The sequence below is a fragment of the Anolis carolinensis genome, unplaced genomic scaffold (genome assembly GCF_035594765.1).
Source record: "Anolis carolinensis isolate JA03-04 unplaced genomic scaffold, rAnoCar3.1.pri scaffold_10, whole genome shotgun sequence".
Lineage (NCBI taxonomy): Eukaryota > Metazoa > Chordata > Lepidosauria > Squamata > Dactyloidae > Anolis > Anolis carolinensis.
Window position 1 is genome coordinate 11,329,653 of NW_026943821.1, and position 17,594 is coordinate 11,347,246.

The 17,594-nt window shown below is 45.4% G+C and overlaps 1 protein-coding gene across 2 annotated transcripts; it reads right to left on the bottom strand.

Moving 5' to 3' along the window:
• Positions 1-654: 654 nt before the first annotated feature.
• spint2 (serine peptidase inhibitor, Kunitz type 2) lies at positions 655-17,110 on the bottom strand. Of its 2 annotated transcripts, XM_062962231.1 has the most exons (7): positions 16,845-17,108; positions 10,485-10,649; positions 8,516-8,584; positions 3,897-3,953; positions 3,431-3,601; positions 2,931-3,005; positions 655-1,991 (listed from the first exon to the last, which is right to left on the bottom strand). In XM_062962231.1, exons 1-7 carry the CDS (start codon positions 16,930-16,932, stop codon positions 1,825-1,827), a joined length of 792 nt encoding a protein of 263 aa, XP_062818301.1. In that variant the 5' UTR covers positions 16,933-17,108; the 3' UTR covers positions 655-1,824. The 2 variants fall into 2 exon arrangements, with proteins under 2 accessions (XP_062818301.1, XP_062818302.1); XM_062962232.1 differs by lacking the exon at positions 2,931-3,005 and having other exon boundaries at positions 16,845-17,110.
• Between the last annotated feature and the right edge of the window lie 484 nt (positions 17,111-17,594).

Below are 17,594 nucleotides of genomic sequence, written 5' to 3' on the forward strand. Positions count from 1 at the left end.
TTGAAGAGGCAGAGCGACTATGTGAATAAATTGGGCTGCTGTGAGTTTTCTGGGCTGTATGGCCATGTTCCAGAAGCATTCTCTTCTGACTTTTCACTCACATCTATGGCAGGCATCCTCAGAGGTTGTGACATCTGTTGTAAACTAGGTAAGTGAGGTTGATATATCCAGGGTGGGAGAAAGAACTCTTGTCTGATTGAGGCAAGTCTGAAGGTTGTAATAGGCCACCTTGATTAGCATTGAATGGCCTTTCAGCTTCAAAGCCTGGGGGAATCCTTTGTTGGGAGGTGATTAGCTGGCAACTCAACCTTCAGGTCAGCAGTTCAGCCTGCACAAGGGTTTAACTCATTCGGCTACAGCGGCTCTTACTCTCTTTGATAAAGTTAGAGGATGAACTTTGAAAGTATCAAGGTGGAAAGTTAGGTGCCTTCACATTGTTTCTGACTAATGGTGACCCTGCCCCAGGGTTGTTGGGGACAGAGAGTGTGACCTGTTTCCCGTCTTCATGGCTGAGTGGGGAGTTGATCCCTCATTTCGAATTGCAATGCTCAATCCATTATGCCACAATCATTTCTTTTAAGTGGTCTTCTTTAAGTGTTTGGCTGCTGCAGCTGAACATACCACTTGACTCAATAATTCAAACCACAACAAAACTTTCATTTTTATTCTGTTTTATTGACAGTCCTTCCAATCTTTTCTTTTTTTAAAAAAAAAATTACAATTATTAAGAGAACAATTCCCAAAGAGACTGAACGTAATCAAGTTTCAATTTTTGTTAAAAAGTATAAAAACCCACTAAATGCTACACAAGTTCTATCTTGCTCACACAGAAACTCCTCTGCTGGCCCTGCCCCAAGGAAGGGATGTTTGGTGGAGATCAAAACTTCTCTCTCCCTTGAAGGCAAAGGGGTATCGCTCAAGGCAGGCACAACGGTGCAGACAGAGACGGAGGCATGACAGGAGAGGCCTACTGTGCCAATGGAGATTTGACTTAAAGGCAGAAGTAAAAAGCTCCCCGCTGCCCCAACAACTGAAATAGTCATCAGAGAGCAGCAGAAGAGCTCCAAAACTGAAATGCATTTGATTTTCCAAGCAAGACTCAGCCTGAGGAGAAGGCCTGCTTCAGATCCCAAAAAAACACCCAAGAGGTATAAGCCAAGGGGTGGAGGAAGACAGAAGAGATGGTTGCAAACAAGGAGAAACATCCACCAAGTACTATTTGTATTTCCCTGTGCATCCAAATCCCTGTCCTGTGGACTGAGAAGCTGGAAGTTCACAAGAGGTTCAACCAAAATACTAGCCAAGGAGACAGGGAAGGAAGGAGTGTTGAGGAAAACTGGAGACTCTTTCTGCTTATCAGGGTGGGGAAAATACAGTCTCAATAAGAGTGTGCTACAAAGACTGGCTGCAGCAAAATCACAAAAGGGTTGAAAAGTGGCACAGCCATCTATTAAATCCCACCTGCTTTACAGCTGTAGCCATTGTGTGTCCTTTCCTCCCACAAGGAGCCAAACAACCACAGGGGATTAAAGTGAATAATCTCTGAAGACAAGACTGCCCCCCCCCCCACCTCTGCATCCTTCTGGGGATGGATGTACCATAAACTCTACTGAAAACCAAACAAGCCCTTAGATAGACAAGAGCAGTGTCGTCATTGCTATGAAAGAAGGAGCCCCTCCTAGGATAGATTTATGATCTAAGTGTGTTCCTACAAAGATGGATCTACAGAGGAATGAGTCAAGGTGGTGAGGAGGGTCCCTCCCCCCACTTGTGTATTATTTACAGGCAGCCGGAGCCCCAGCTGCGTCCTCAAGGAGTGTGAGCTCAGAGTGTGTAGGCGTTGTTCATCAAGGACTCCTTGTCATCCATGGTGCTCCATACCCTCTCCAGCGTGCCGTCCTGGTTCCTCCGGCAGAGCTTGATGAAGAAGAACACCATGGAGCCCAGAAGAATGGCGGCCATGACAGCCAGAAGAATTGCGAGAACCACTGCTGCAGAGGGGAGAGAATCCAGGCATCAGAACAAGGATGGCCCTAATGGTGAGGTCCATTTCATGGCCAATCATTCTCGGTGAACTATTTTAGTTTATGTTTGGAAAATTTCCCAACTTCCTCACAGATAGCTACAGCCTTATTCACACAACAGGGTTATAGCAGTATTATTTCACTTCATCTATCATGGTTCCATCCTGTGAAATGCAGGGATTTTTAATCTGCTGAGGCAGTGGGGCTCTTTGGCTGGGAATTCTAATTGCCTCCTTTAAACAGAGAGTTGCAAGATTCAACAACACAGAACTCTGACAGTTAAGATGTGTCACACAGTTGGCTCTCAATTTTTACTGGGGGTTACGGGCATTGGACCCTCATGAAAGTCAAAAAACAAAAACAAAAACCCCAAAAATATGTTTGTTTCATGTTTTTTAACCCAAGAGAACATTTCTCTCCTAATCTTGAGTCCTGAGTATGTCTAGGACTATATCAGGCATGACTATGTTACTATATCAGGCATGGGCAAACTTCGGCCCTCCAGGTGTTTTGGATTTCAACTCCCACAATTCCTAATAGCCAGTAGGAAAGTCCAAAACACCTGCAAGTGTGTTGGACAATATTCTCTATGGCTGAAGTTTGCCCATGCCTGGACTACATGGTCAATGCCCAACAGATGTTGTCCAGGGAGCCATGCTGGAGAACATAGAAATCCCCAGATGAAAACATATTAATCAAATTTGTGAATAATCAAATCCCTAAAATTAAGCCCATGAATGCGGAGGGCCAACTCTGCCTTCATAAAGAGGGAAAAGGGACCATAAGCCTAAGTCTTATTTTCCATTGAAATTATGCTGGAATATTTATGCCTTCCCTCCATATTCCAACCTTTCTGCTCCCCATTCCACCCTGCAGCTCTTTTTTTCCTTTGGAAATGCCACCTACCTCTGGTGGAGTGAATCAAGGGACCTGGGAAGTAGTGGGACGATGAGTCTGGACCCAGGGGTTCATTAATGATATCTAAAAATGCAAGGAAGAATTTTTGAGGGGTGCAAATGTAGAGTTTACCAGACTGCTTTTCTCAAGAGCTCAAAAGAAGAAACTAGAGCCCCAAACAAATACTGACAAAGACGAATGGTGTGCATAGACCAGGCGTGGGTTTAAGAGGCTGAGGGGGGAAAGAAAAGGGCCTGAGGTTGTTAGGAATAGGGGGAGGGGAGGAGTTGAAGTCCAAAACACCTGGAGGCCCGAAGTTGGCCTCCATGCCTGGAGGCCCGAAGTTGGCCCACTCTTTGAAGGAGAAAAGCCAGTAACTACACCAATCTTCCTTTGTTTCATGGAATAGGGGCAGAGCTTTCCTGAAGAAAAGCATTCCCGCTTACACATCTAGCTGCCTTCCAATTTGCCAATATTCTCCTTGGGTCTTAGCATCTCCCTCCTCTTACCTCCATTCCCAGAGCACTGGTTCAGGCAATGCTCCTCAAAAATGTAGTTGTTCTTGTTGCCTCCGCAGCCACCATAGATGAACATCTTGCATGTCCGTGTCTCAGTGTCAAAGTACCATCGTGGGAAGGAAGCACGGCAGTGACCAACCTCCTTGGGTGCAGCACAAAACTCTGAAAGAGCAGGAAGCCATCAGACATTAGCTATCGCCTTCACTAGCTATATCAATGGGGCCAGAGGTTACCATTCAGTGGCCCTGTAAAACCTGAGTCTTCATATGTAGGGATTTGCTAGGTCCTCAATAAGGTTAGATATTACCCATGTTTCTACAGTAAGTTCAGGAATGTATTCTCCATGGATTTGGGTGTCTGAGCAGTATGCGAATCCCCTTTTCCTCACACAGATATTCCCACTATCCCATCAATGGTCCATTGTCCACTAATCTTAGAGAGAAACAGGGCAAATTACCTTCAAAGCCAACTCTGTCGTCTCCCGGTTCGTGACGGCGACCAGATCTGGATATAGCTGTTAGGGAGAGAAGGCAGAACTGTCTGGAACCCATTTTGGCAAAGATATGGGTGAACAACCACCATCGAAAAGACTGCATTGTATTCTGTGTGTTTGCTGTTTTGTAAGAGCACACTTGCAAATAGGTAAAATTCAAAATGACCTTTAAAAAAAGACTAGGGCTTGAAAATAATGTTCTACAAATAACTGTTACCCTTCAGAGAGTTCTGATGTTGGGGAAAATAGGGATATAATTGCATGCTGTTTATAACACACTCACTGGCAATGTGGCTATTCATTGCTGCAACAAGTATAATAGACCCTTAGTATCAGATGGGGTTTGGTTCCAGGACACTCTGTGGATACCAAAATCCATGGATGCTGAAGCCCCATTGCGTACAATGGTGTAGCAAAATGACATCCCTTATATAAAATGGCAAAATTAAGTTTTGTTTTTTAAAATTTGTATTTTGTTTTTAAAAAATATTCTCAAGCTGTGGTTGATTGAATCTGTGACTCAATCACAACTCCGCCGTTCCATAAAGAATGTTATGTTACTCCATAGAGAAGCCAGAGAAATGAAAAAGGCACGGTGAGATCATCATCATCATCATTTAATTACTTATTAATCGCCCTCCATCCACGATGCTCTAGGCGATTTACAAGATAAAATTGTAAAGGATAAAAATACATACATAAAAATATTAATAAAATTAACATAGATTAAAAGCTCTAGTAAAGAGCCAGGTCTTGAGTGCTAGGGTAAAAGGCCCTAACTCACGCATGGCTCTCATATAGGGCGGCAAGGCATTCCATAAGGCAGGGGCAGAAACAGAAAAAGCTCTGTGTCTGGTCCTTTCCAAGTACACTTCTCTAGGACCCAGTATATAAAGTAAGTCGCGTTGGGATGGTCGTTGCGACCTCCAATGATGGGAGAAGGAGAGACGATCCCTAAGGTACGATGGGCCCTGGCTGTAAAGAGTTTTAAAGGTCAGAACTAGCATCTTATATAGACCATGGTAATCAGTTGGGAGCCAATGCAGATGCTGCAGCACTGGTGTTATGTGGCATTTCATGGGTGTTCTTGTGAGTAGCCTGGCTGCCGCATTCTGAACAATATGGAGCTTTCGGGTCATGGACATCAGAAGGCCAACATATAGGGCGTTGCAATAGTCCAGCCTAGACGTGACCGTAGCATGGATGACTGTTGCCAGCGCCTCATCAGATAGATAGGGTGCCAGTTGCCTCGCTTGTCATAGGTGGAAAAAGGCCTGTTTGCTGGCAGCAGCGACCTGAGCTTCCATTGTCAGCTGTGAATCTAAAACGACACCCAGGCTCTTAATGGTAGGCGAAGGAGCTAGGGCAGCACCATCGAAGGTGGGTAGCAAGTGGGTCAGACCAGTCGAACGGCCATGCCAGAGAATCTCGGTCTTCGCCGAGTTCACCTTCAGTCTACTAGCACGTAGCCAGTTCGACAGAGCCTCCAGACATAAGGTGAAATTGTCTGGTATTGACGTTGCCCCAGGCTCCAAGCGCAGAAGGAGTTGGGTGTCGTCCGCATATTGATAGCAGTCTAGGCTGAAACTCCGAACCAAACTAGCAAGGGGTCTAACGTAGATGTTGAAGAGAAGAGGGGAGAGAATTGCACCTTGGGGTACCCCACATAGGAGGGGAGATCTGTCAGAGACTTTATCCATATACTCCACGCATTGGCTCCGGTTTCGCAGAAATGAGTTGAACCAATTGAGGGCCTGACCGCGAACACCAGACATGGCGAGACGGTGAATCATTAGATCGTAATCAACGGTTTCAAACACTGCAGTAAGGTCGAGAAGTACCAGTAGTGCTGATCCGCCGCTATCAGACTGGCGACAAAGTTCATCTGTAATGGCAACCAGGACTGTCTCCGTCCCATGGCCAGGGCGGAAGCCTGAATGGAAAGGGTCCAGGCCGGCTGTATCATCCAGAAATTGTTGCAATTGTCCTAGTACAGCTCGCTCTATCATCTTACCCAAGAAAGGTAGGTTGGAGACAGGACGATAGTTAGCAAGGGTCATGGGATCCAAGCTAGGCTTCTTTAGCAAGGGACGAACCCTTGCCTCTTTTAGGTTGTCTGGGAAGACCCCCTGTTCAAGAGAGCCATTGACTATATTACTCAACGGATCGAGTAGACCTTCCAGGCAGCTCTTCACCAACCAAGAGGGACACGGATCAAGGGAACAGGTGACATCTTCCCTGTCAAGCGGAGTAAATCGGTCAAAGATAGGCCCACTAAGCGGCCACAAAGTCTCAAGCTCACTCAAGGTATCAACTGTAGGGGGCAGTTCCTGCCGAAGCACAGTGATTTTATCAGTGAAAAACTTCTGGAATGCCTCTGCTGTAAGAGCCGTGGTTGCTGAGTTTTGGACTAAGGAAGCCGGACTGGTCAAAGCACGAACAATTTTGAATACTTGAGCTGGGCGCGATCTAGCAGAGGCTATTAAGGAGGAATTGTAAGATTTTTTAGCATCCTTGACGGCTGATTCGTAGGACCTGTGAAAAGCCTTGAAAGCTGACAGTGACACCTCGTCGGGTTTCCGTCGCCACCGATGTTCCAGCCGCTTTCGTGCTTGCTTCATCGTCCGTAGCTCATTAGTGTACCAGGGGGAGCGATTCAGGTGAGGGCGAAGGAGGCGTCTGGGGGCAATCTCATCCAAGGCAGCCAACAAACTGACATTCCAGGTGTTGACTAGCTCATTGAGAGTGATGCACACAGTTCCCAGGCCCTCAAGGGCATTCAAGAACCTAGCAGGTTCCATGAGTCTCCTAGACCGAGCAAAGATTGGTGTGGCAGGATGGGGAGGAGGAGATGGAATCTCAATCCGGGCCTTCAGGACAGCGTGATCAGACCAGGGAACATCAATTACCGCAGATAGAGATGTTCGTACTCCGATATTAAAAATCAGGTCCAGAGTGTGGCCGGCCCGATGAGTAGGGCGAGTCTTGAGTAGTGAGAGCCCCAGAGCTTCAAAGGTTGGTACTAGGTCCTTAGTCACAGATGAAGATGGCAGTGCCTCGACATGTACATTAAAGTCACCCAGAACAATAAGTCTTGAGGACCCAGTCCGCCACAAGATCTAATAAATTCAGCAGACTCTCTCCCGGAGACCCAGGCGTGTGGTAAACTACAAGAATGGCTAGGGATTCCCTGCTAGCCAGGACCACACCAACACACTCAATACCAGCTATCTTTGGAGTTGGAATAGCTTTGATGTTAAAATAATCACAGGAGAGTATTGCTACCCCTCCACCCCGACCCCCACTCCGTGGCTGTTGAAATATCTGGAAGTGTCAGTTCATGTGAGGGAATGTTATCACCCTCACGGATCCAGGTCTCTGTAATACAAACCAGGTCCGCTGCTTGATCGAGAATAAAGTCAGAGAGGGTAGCAGTTTTGTTGACAATAGACCTAGCATTGAATAGTAGCAGGGACAGGAGGGGCGTTGGTAGCACCTTCTCGGCCGTATGCCTAGGGATGGAACGCAAGTTGGAAAAAGAACGAGTTTCCAATCGACTCGACCTCACTCTGGCACTTGACTTAGGACCACTGTTATCACACTTGGAAATATCACGTAGGACAGATGAAGGCCGAATCTGTCACTGACTTTGTCTCTTTTTAGAGACCAGCATGTTATCATTCTCATATATCCCTCTCCCGATGATTACTGGGATCGTCCTCCCAGTTCTGGGTTCGTCTGTAGTGTCAGTTAGGTACCCGATGTTCGAACCACCTCCAGAAAAGGGAATGACGCAAGGCCCGAGGGAGTATGATTTTGAGCACCAACCTGTGGGCACAGCGGAGTTGGAGTAAATGCGAAGTCTCCTAAACATCGTTTAGGACGTGCAGGTGTTCCATTGCACCGAGGGAATGAGCCCCCAACCGCTGGGTTTTTGGAATGACCCTTTTCTGTGGCCCTATCTTCCCTGTTTGTATTAGTAGTGGCCCTAACTGGAGAGATATTCATCCTTTGTGTTGAAAGTGACTTCGGCACTTTGTGACATGCCTGCTAAAGTCTTGTTACAATGCACTAACAGTGTTTCCCAGCCACTCTGCTGTTCAGCAAAATAATATGTATATAGTTACATAACACAGACCATCATAAAGGATGTTGGCTACACTTCCAAGGCTGTTTCTTGGAGTTTCTTAAATAAAATAAGAGCAAGTAACTTTTAACTTTAAAAACAACTAACACCTTAACTTTTAAAAAGTAATATTCTAAGCTCACCCAAAGCCTGAGATAAAATCTACTAAGCATCCCTGGAAAACCTGATCACTGCAGTGAACAAGCCCACGACTTTTGGGGCAGGGCGGGGCGGGGGGGCTTAAATGGAAATCCTTCCAAGTTACCAAACTTGGTTTTGCCTTCCCTGAATCACAGCCATAACAGCAGACAGCTGTTCTTGTTAACCAGTGGCACTGTTGGCTGTAAACAGGATTCCCATAAAGGAAGGCAATTTTCAGCTTCCAGGATGATCAGCCCATAACCTCTCTAGATTCTCCATCCTTCATCCTCCAAACATCTCAATGGAGAGGGCCTACCTTTAGTGGTGGACGTCATGATCTCTTCTGCTGGTCCGTCATGGGTGACAGGTGCCTCGATATCTCCATCTGAAAGCCAAAAAATTCTATATGAGACAAGCACAGATGAAGACGTCCAAGGTCAGATGTCCCTTAGCCTGATTAGATTATATTGGCCAACACACATTTTGGTGCCTCAAGTATCAGACTTATTTCTGGGTGTGTTTGATCAGCGGATTCCAAAAATGGCACCAATTCTTCCCTATCAGTAGTTTTTGAGATACAAAGTATATGCAGTCTACCAGTTGCCACCTGTTCACCCATAGAAAACCATGATAACTGTATCTAAGGCATCCAATGCAATTTTCTGAATCAGTGGCCAAAATAACCCCAGGGACAGATTTAAAAACCAAGGCACTAAGAATATATTTTTGGTTGATAGGGCTGTTATTAATGTCAAAGACACCAGTACATTTCATCAGCACTGACATTCCTTTTTTAAAAGTTAATAAACTAAAAAGAATGCATCAAAGGCATGCATACAAAAAGAGAAAAGTGCCCAAACCCGAGTCAGAAAATTGCTCTGCAAAACAGACCTGTGATCATCAGGGGAGCCTTTCACACTGCAGAGTTATAGTGTTATCATTCCATGGTTGCATCCTGTGGAATCCTGAGAGTTGCAGCTTGGTGAGGCACTAGAATTCCCTGCCTGAGATTTCTAAATACCACTCCTGGCACTGCAAATCCCAGAACTGCATGGGGAAACGTAAGACTGCCACTTGCACATTACAAAAGGACCCCAAGCAATAAAAACCAGCTCAACTTTGTTTCTCTGCAGAGGCAAAAGAGTCAGCCATGGAAGTGAAAGTGGGTTTGTAGTTGAACATAAACCCAAGATTCCGCAAACAAAAAAGAAACAGTTTCCTCATTTTGCTTCCCACTGTTCCAAATACTTTAAGCATCCAATGCTACAAACAGCAGGCTTTTGGACACTGAATATAAAAGAGAAAGTGGGTTGGAGGAAATAAATGCCTCATTTCGGCTGCATGACTTTTGCATGTTTAATTTCTTGAACGGAGGGAGGAGACGCTGCATGTAGGATCAGATCCCAGAAGTTACTAGATATATATATTCATTCATAAATCTAGCAATTTTAGTTAAAACTGACCCCTTGAGGTAGTGCTGACACCCTGCATCTCTTAACTTACTCATGGGTCCTATCAAAATCCATAATTTTGGCCCCCAAACCTTCCCTTGACTCATATATGAGTACATAGCAGTAAGCAGAACCTCAGCATGGGGAAGCCAAAGCTGTCCCTCCCCTCTCTAATTGGATATTGACAAGCTGAAATGTATCCAAAGAAAGGCAACTAAAATGGTCAAAGGTCTGGAAGTCAATCCCTACAAGGAGCGGCTTAGGGAGCTGGGGAAGTTTAATTTGGAGAAGAGACAGTTGAGAGGGGATATGATAGTTATGTATAGAAATGAGGTGGAGGCAAGCTTGTTTTCTGTTGTTCTAGAGACCAGGAAGATGGAGCAATGGATTCAAATAGCAGGGGGAGTGGGAATTTCAAGGAAACTTTATGAACAACTTCCTGATGATAAGAGAGCTGTTTGACATTGAAATGTGCTTCCTTTAACATTGAAGTGTGGCAGAATGTCATTTTGAGGTTTTTAAACAGTGCCTGGATGGGCATCCTTCAGGAATGTTTTGTGTATTCCTACATGGCAGAGGGTTGGATTAGATGGCCCTTGGGGGTCTCTTTCAACTCCATGATATGACAATTCTACTATTGAAACCTCTCTGAAATACTCCATCATTGTAAAACCACCACAAGAATGTGTAAATATGAGAGGTTTCAAAGGTGGCAGCAATTATTGTTTGGTTACAAGGAATAGGTTCTTGACAAAGGCAGAATTTCAGGTGTACTAGATACACATGATCACTATTAGTATATTTTGGTCCTGTCTCCCCAATCAACCTACTCACCTGTGGCACAACCCTTCTTGCACTCTTCTTCAGACAGAAAGTTGTTGGAATTGCCTCTACAACCTCCAAAGATGAATCTCTGGCACGTCTGGCTGGTGGCATTGTACCACCACCTTGGGAAGGAAGCCCGGCATCGGCCCACAACTTTAGGCAAGTGGCAATTCTCTGAAAGCAAGGAGGGAGCCTATGAGAAGGAGGCTGAGTAGTTGAGCCACAAATAGAACCACATGTAGACACTGGGGAGAAGCAACTGGTAATTCAGGTCAGAGCACATAGTTTTAGATGTTCATCTTTTAAAAGATAATAAAAGTAATAATTGGGGAATTCCCTTCACATGCTTTTGCCTGCATAAAACTAATGAATCCTAATATGACTATTTAGCTCCTAGATGACCAACCCACCCAAGGGTCACTTAGGAAAATGAGGGACCGATCCACCAGGCATGGGCAAACTTTGGCCCTCCAGGTGTTTTGGACTTTAACTCTCAGAAGTCCCAGATATCTTACTAGGTTTAGGAATTGTGGGAGTTGGAAGTCCAAAACTCCTGGAAAGCCAAAATTTGTCCATGCCTGATCTACACTGTAATCCTAACCATCAAGCCAGTTAACTCTGTTTGTTCAGCCGGACAGAAAGATTCCCTTAAAGAGGACAGGGGAGGTTTTCCCTGAGCGCAACAGCCAAGTGGGATGTCTTGCAGCAAGTGACAACATTTCAGACTGCATAGCAATGTGGGGCGAAGCCTCTTCACCTAGGTCAAAGGGAAGCTGGAGGCTGGGCCAGGAGTTGGGACACAAACAAACTTCCTCTGGAAATGCTTAGGACTATTCCAACAGAAAAACATGTTCCCTCCACATCACAACCACCCCCTTTGCCTACTTTTGTGAAGAAGTACCTTGCTTCATGTAGCAGAGAAGGACAAAAGAAATGTAGGACAATTCCCATGCCCTTTGTAAAAGGGAAATACATCTTCCAGGCCTAAGGTGATAGGGAGACTTCTGATTTCTTTAAAAGTATAACTAAGGATAGGGCCAAACTGAGTCTATTGTATCTCTCCAAAATGCCACCCAGGGAAAAAATTCCTTCCACTGAGAAATATAAATTTAGGCAACCAAAATAACTATAAAGGATCTTGCAAAGTCACAGAGGGAAAGCAAACACAGCACATGTAAGAGTTGTAGATGTCAACTCTCACCGTCTCACATTTTGCAATGCTAGATACTTGGGGACTGAAATAAAATTTCATTGGCAGACAGAACTCTTATTTGAAGGGGCAATGTCCTTATTTTGACCCCCTCCTCCTCAATCCTTGTGGCCCTAGGGCTGCGCTTTACCAATCTGACCTACTAGGATATGGCCAAGGCCTATGTGCTGCCAAGGCATTTACTGATTTATGGTAACCCCATTAATTTCAAAGGCTTTTATTTATTCAGAAATACTCAGAAGTAGCTCATCGTCCTTTGAAATATATTCTACAATACCTGCCGTTCCTTAAAGGTCTCTCATCCAAGTACCAACCCTGCCTGGTTCTGCTTTCAAAATTAGATGGGATCTGCTATCTTCAAGGTATTTAGGTTTGGGGCATATAAGGCTCAATTTGAAAAACAGATAATTTGTTTGAGGGAGAAGAGGAAAAAAGGAGGATGAGTGAGGAGAAAAATGAGAAGGTAGATAAACCAGGTCTTGAGAGAGTATATTTGATCTGGGATAATGGGAGATGTTGAATCAAGGAAAAATATGTATTTTGATGCACTTCACTCTGTTTTTACTCTACAATATATCAGTCATCTCTCTCTCTCAACCACATCTATCTACTCTCTTTCTCTCTCTCAACCACATCTATCTATCTACTCTCTCTATCTCTCAATCAATCAATCATATCATCTGTTGACAATGATGTTTGTGAGGAACCCCATGGAGGGGCTATAGAGGGAACTATGCAAGAATCAATTGTAGTACATAAGAAGTATAAAGGAGAAAATTCCAAATCTCATTTAAACACTATATGAAATTTATATTATATATTGTATAAAAAGCTTATTAAAAGTTGGTTTAACCGCCAGCTTGCTAAACAGAATGACTGTGTCGCAAAAGGATGCAGGTCTAAAAAGCATGTCACCAACATGCAACGTTTGGAAAGCTGAAATAAGGGATTCATTGTGGCAGAGTGCTCTCCCAGGCTCTTTTGTGATGAATTGGACTCTAGCCCAGAAAAGCCGTGCTATCATATATTACCCAGTGTCTGTCTTTTAGGTGTGGCTGGGCTGTTATTGCTTTGTGGAGGCAGCTGCTTAACTAAAGGATTTGTGGAAAGGTCACAAAACTCTCACTGCCTCCAGGTTGTTTCCTGAAGCAATTGTGACCTACCGAACTGGATTTTGACTCACTTAAAGAGAGTAGGTGCCCATCCTTGGGAAACATAGTATAGTCACTGCGGCTTAAGGGTTTTTGTTTTGTTTTTTACATATATAACAAAAAGGAAAAAGGAGCCTTGTGGCACCTTAAAGGCTAGCAGGTTTCATTTAGCACAAGTCTTTGAGGACTACGTACATCCCATTTCATTAGATATACAGTACATCTAAACTGTAGGTGAATGGAAACATTTAACCTTTTAAGGTGCCTGAGGACTGTTTGATTAACACAGCAAAAATACCTTCTCACTCCCAACGTTTTTACATGCGTCATAAAGCCAGACTCATACATGGTAAAGCTGCCCAAAGAAGACCCATTTCCTGTCTATTGGTCATCAACCATTTTGTCATCATTTTTGGTAACAGGTAAATTCCACCTCATCCTATTCCCTCCCTTAGGCAAAATCTACCTTCCATATGTTAGGAAATGATAGTGAACATTTAATAAGCAACTTTCAAATATACTAAGTAGCATAAAGTAACAAATGTATCTCCCAAAAAAGTTTGCAATTGTAATAAAATAACAGAAACACATAAAAATTGAGCAAGGACTAAAATGTAACATATATGTTCATCCAGAGTGGTATGGCTTAAAATAACACTAATCAAATCTAACGTAATGAAACAAATGAGAAAGAATTTTGCAGTGGCTTGAGCATTGGGCTACGACTTTGGAGCTCAGGGTTCAAATCCCTGCTCAGCCATGGAAGCTAACTGGATGACTTTGAGCAAGTCATACTCTCTCAACCCAGAGGCTTTCTGAACAAATCTTACCAGGGAAGCCCTATTATTGGGTCCCAGTTATGTCTCTTTGCACATTTGGGAAGGATAAAGGGATGTGAAAGAAAGCAAAAGAGGTCATGCTAGTGTCAGACAAACCGACTCCCCACAAGGATGTCTGGGTCTTGGCCATCCCTATGTGCCTAATCCCTTTCTAGCACTGCTGTCGCTTGTTGTGCTTGTTGTTGACTCAGCCGGAGGCAGCCATCAGGGCAAACAGGTAGAACCAGTTTGGGGAAGGTGGCCCAACCCAGTTCAAGCAGGTTTCACTCCGCATCTAAAGCACTGTGTTGGTTCAGTGGGAGAGCAGCATCCTCCTCATCCCAGAAAAAGCCATGCCATCTCAACCTCTATGAAAGTCCACCAAAACAAGGGATACATGACAAAGGTCTGGAGACTGTGAATCTCTCTGAGGAGTGGCTTAAAGAGCTGGTCTGTTCAGCTTGCAGAAGAAAAGGTTGAGAGGAGACATGATTGCCATGTTTAAATATCTGAAAAGGCTGCCATAAGGAAGAGGGAGCAGACTTGTTTTCTGCTGCCCTGGAAACTAGGACTCAATGGAGAAATGGGTTCAAATGATAGGAAAGGAGATTCCGCTGATCATTAAGAGTAACTTTCTAACTGTAAGAGCTGTTTAAACAGTGGAAGGGTGTGGTGGAAGCTCCTTCCTTGGAGGCTTTTAAACAAAGGCTGGCTGGCCAATTGTCGGGGATACTTTAATTGTGCTTTTCCCACATGGCTGGGAGTTGGTCTAGATGGCCCTTGGGGTCTCTTCCAACTCTATGACTTTATGACTCACTAAACCTGGCATAATCGTCCACCATTCACCATCCATAGGCAATGCAGATTACCTCCCTTCAGGTCAGATACATGCTGGAACATGGTGGTGGCGCAGTGTGTTAAAGCGCTGAGCTGCTGAACTTGCAGACCTAAAGGCCCCAGGTTCAAATCCCTGGAGTGGAATGAGTGCCCGCTGTTAGCCCCAGCTCCTGCCAACCTAGCAGTTCGAAAACATGCAAATGTGAGTATATCAATAGGTACTGCTCTGGCAGGAAGGTAATGGCGCTCCATGCAGTCATGCCGGCCACATGACCTTGGAGGTGTCTATGGACAACGCCGGCTCTTCAGCTTGGAAATGGAGATGAGCACCAACCCCCAGAGTCGGTCACGACTGGACTTAACGTCAGGGGAAAACCTTTACCTTAACTAGCAACTTGGTAGAGGGAATTAAATGAAAACAGCTTGGTTTGCCACCTGAAATTGCCAACTTGGTACTTCAGTGAGACCTTCAGGCCTGAGAGGGATCTCCCCGCTCCATTCTGGACAGGAAGAATTCCTTTAGTAACTCCGATTTCACTCCTACACTCTGGGCCTTGATTTGCAGCTCTCCCCACCCACACACCTTTAGCCATGAGTAAACATGCACTATTTCCTCCTCTGCTTCCATTGTTAAAGGCAATTTCAGCTTCTCAACTCAAGCCACTGCCTGAGGCTGATTGAGTGGCACTCCCTCTTAGAATAAGCCTTTTCTAACCTGTGGCATAATGGGCCAAAACACTGCAATGGGGGGTGCTAAGAGGAGCAGCTTGCCCTTCCCCTTCCAGTAATACTGGCACTAAAATTGGGACAAGCTGACACAAGGGTTGGCACGCAGTTTTGAGAAACCAGGAAGGACAACATGTACTCGACAGCAATACCTCCCCTTCTACAGAGGCTTTCTGGGCAACGCAGGAGTCCAAATGTGGGCCTGCCCACCCTTCTGCTCTTGGGAGCAACACACCAAAAACTCCCTAAATACTAAGATTTAGGAGTCTTAGTAGACTGCACTCTGCACATAATCATGAAAGTAAATAAAGAACAACACTCAGAAGACGGGAATGCCAGACAAGAAACAATCAGGGCCAGCTAACACCTCCCAACAAAGAATTGTGTCGGGGGTGCTTGGAATGTGATTTTCTGCTTCTTGGCAGGGGGTTGGATTGGATGGCCCATAAGGTCTCTTCCAACTCTATGATTCCCCCCAGGCAGGAAGCAGCCAGGCTTTGAAGCTGCACAGCTATTCCAATGCTATTTAAGGTGGTCATGCACACTTCCCTCAAACATACAAGAGTTCTTTCTCCCACCCTGGACATTATCTCACAGATATATAAACCTCCCTTGTCTAGGTTCCATCAGACCTCACAACCTCTGAGAATGCCTGCCATAGATGTAGGCGAATGTCGGGACAGAATGCTTCTGGAACATGGCCATACAGCCCGGAAAACTCACAGCAATCCAGTGAATCATTCTGGCCATGAAAGCCTTCGACAACAGTCCTTAGATTGTGATGAAATAGTGGTTGGATTGGATGGCCTTGGTGGTTCCTCCCAACTCAATGAAGAGTGTCCCCCCTCCCAATTTCTCTGATCAGCCGCTCCACATATTGTTGCCCAAAGCACAATGCAATGACATCACACTATGGCTAGTTTGAACTCTCCTCCACTCCTTTTTTTTTGGGGGGGGGGGTGTCTCTTTCTCCTCTTCCAGCCCCAAACTGGTTCAGTCAGGTTTCTAAACACAAATGGGTTCAGGGCAAACAACAACCAGCATACCCACTAAGCCAGGCATGGGCAAACTTGGGCCCTCCAGGTGTTTTGGACTTCAACTCCCACCATTCCTCACAGCCCTCAGGCCTTTTCCTTTTCAGGAGGCTGTGCGGAATGGTGGGAGTTGAAGTCCAAAACACCTGGAGGGCCCAAGTTTGCCCATGCTTGCACTAAGCCCACAATCCTATCTTTAGGGGCCATTTTTCTTCCAAATCTGAACAAATCCAAATCCCCCCCCCCCCCCAAACAAGGCCTCCAAATGGGTGCTTCCACTCCCTTTTCAAAGCGCCTGTGGACTGGCCCATTTCAATAAAGAGGGGTGTTTCCAAAGAAAGTCAACTTCCCCCCTCCAAAGGCCTCTAAATGGGTGCTTCCAACCCGTTTCCCAAGCGCCCAAGGACCGGTCCATTTCAATAAAGGGGGGTGTTTCCAAAAAGGAAACAGCTGAATGGGAGATTCAGAGGCTCAGCTTGACATCACTAGTGTGTTTCAAAGGTCCCCTCAGAAGGAATGACAAATTGCCAACGAAGATCCAACGCCCAACGGCCTCCCTTCGCCATATTGGAAGCAAAGGGGTCCCCTCTCACCTGGCACGGACTCCGCCCCGGCCAACAGAATCAACAGGGCCACCAAGGCCCACGACAGGACTCCCCCGCTTTCCCTCGCCGCCCGCATCCTCTGATCTCCCGACAGCGCTGCTTCCAGGATGGCAACTGGGCGGAGAAGGGCAGTGGCTGCCGAACCCTGCAGGTGAGCCACGCCCCCCGGGTCCCCGGCGCCCAATCGGGGGACGCGACGTCACAGACAGAGCCTCGCCCGCGCAGCACCTGTTGTGATGCGAGTGGAAAGACCACGCCCACCTCATTTGCATAGCGCTCTAGAGAGGGAGGGGCTAAGAAGGAGGAACATGCGCAGATTCCCGCGCGTGGGACTTTTCTTCCAGGTGTTTTGAATTTCAACTCTCAGAAGCATCGACTAACTTAGACAGTGATCAGGGATTCTGGGAGATGGAGTCCAAAACCCCTGGAATACAAAATTTCCCGTGTCAATGGGCCTGCTGAACCAAAGTACCTGGAGGGCCGAAGTTTGCCCAGGCTTGTATTAGAATAATGATGATTATAATGATGATGGTGATGATGATGAAACCATCATAATAATAGTTCAGCATTAACATAATATACTGAACTATAATTATTATTATTATTATTATTATTATTATTATTATTTTATGACACAGCAAACAAGATAGATATGCTGGATTTTGTTTCACAAAATCACAAGTCGAACACTTCCCAAGTGTCTAGGACTGTGTGATGTATTTTCGGATGATGCGCGCA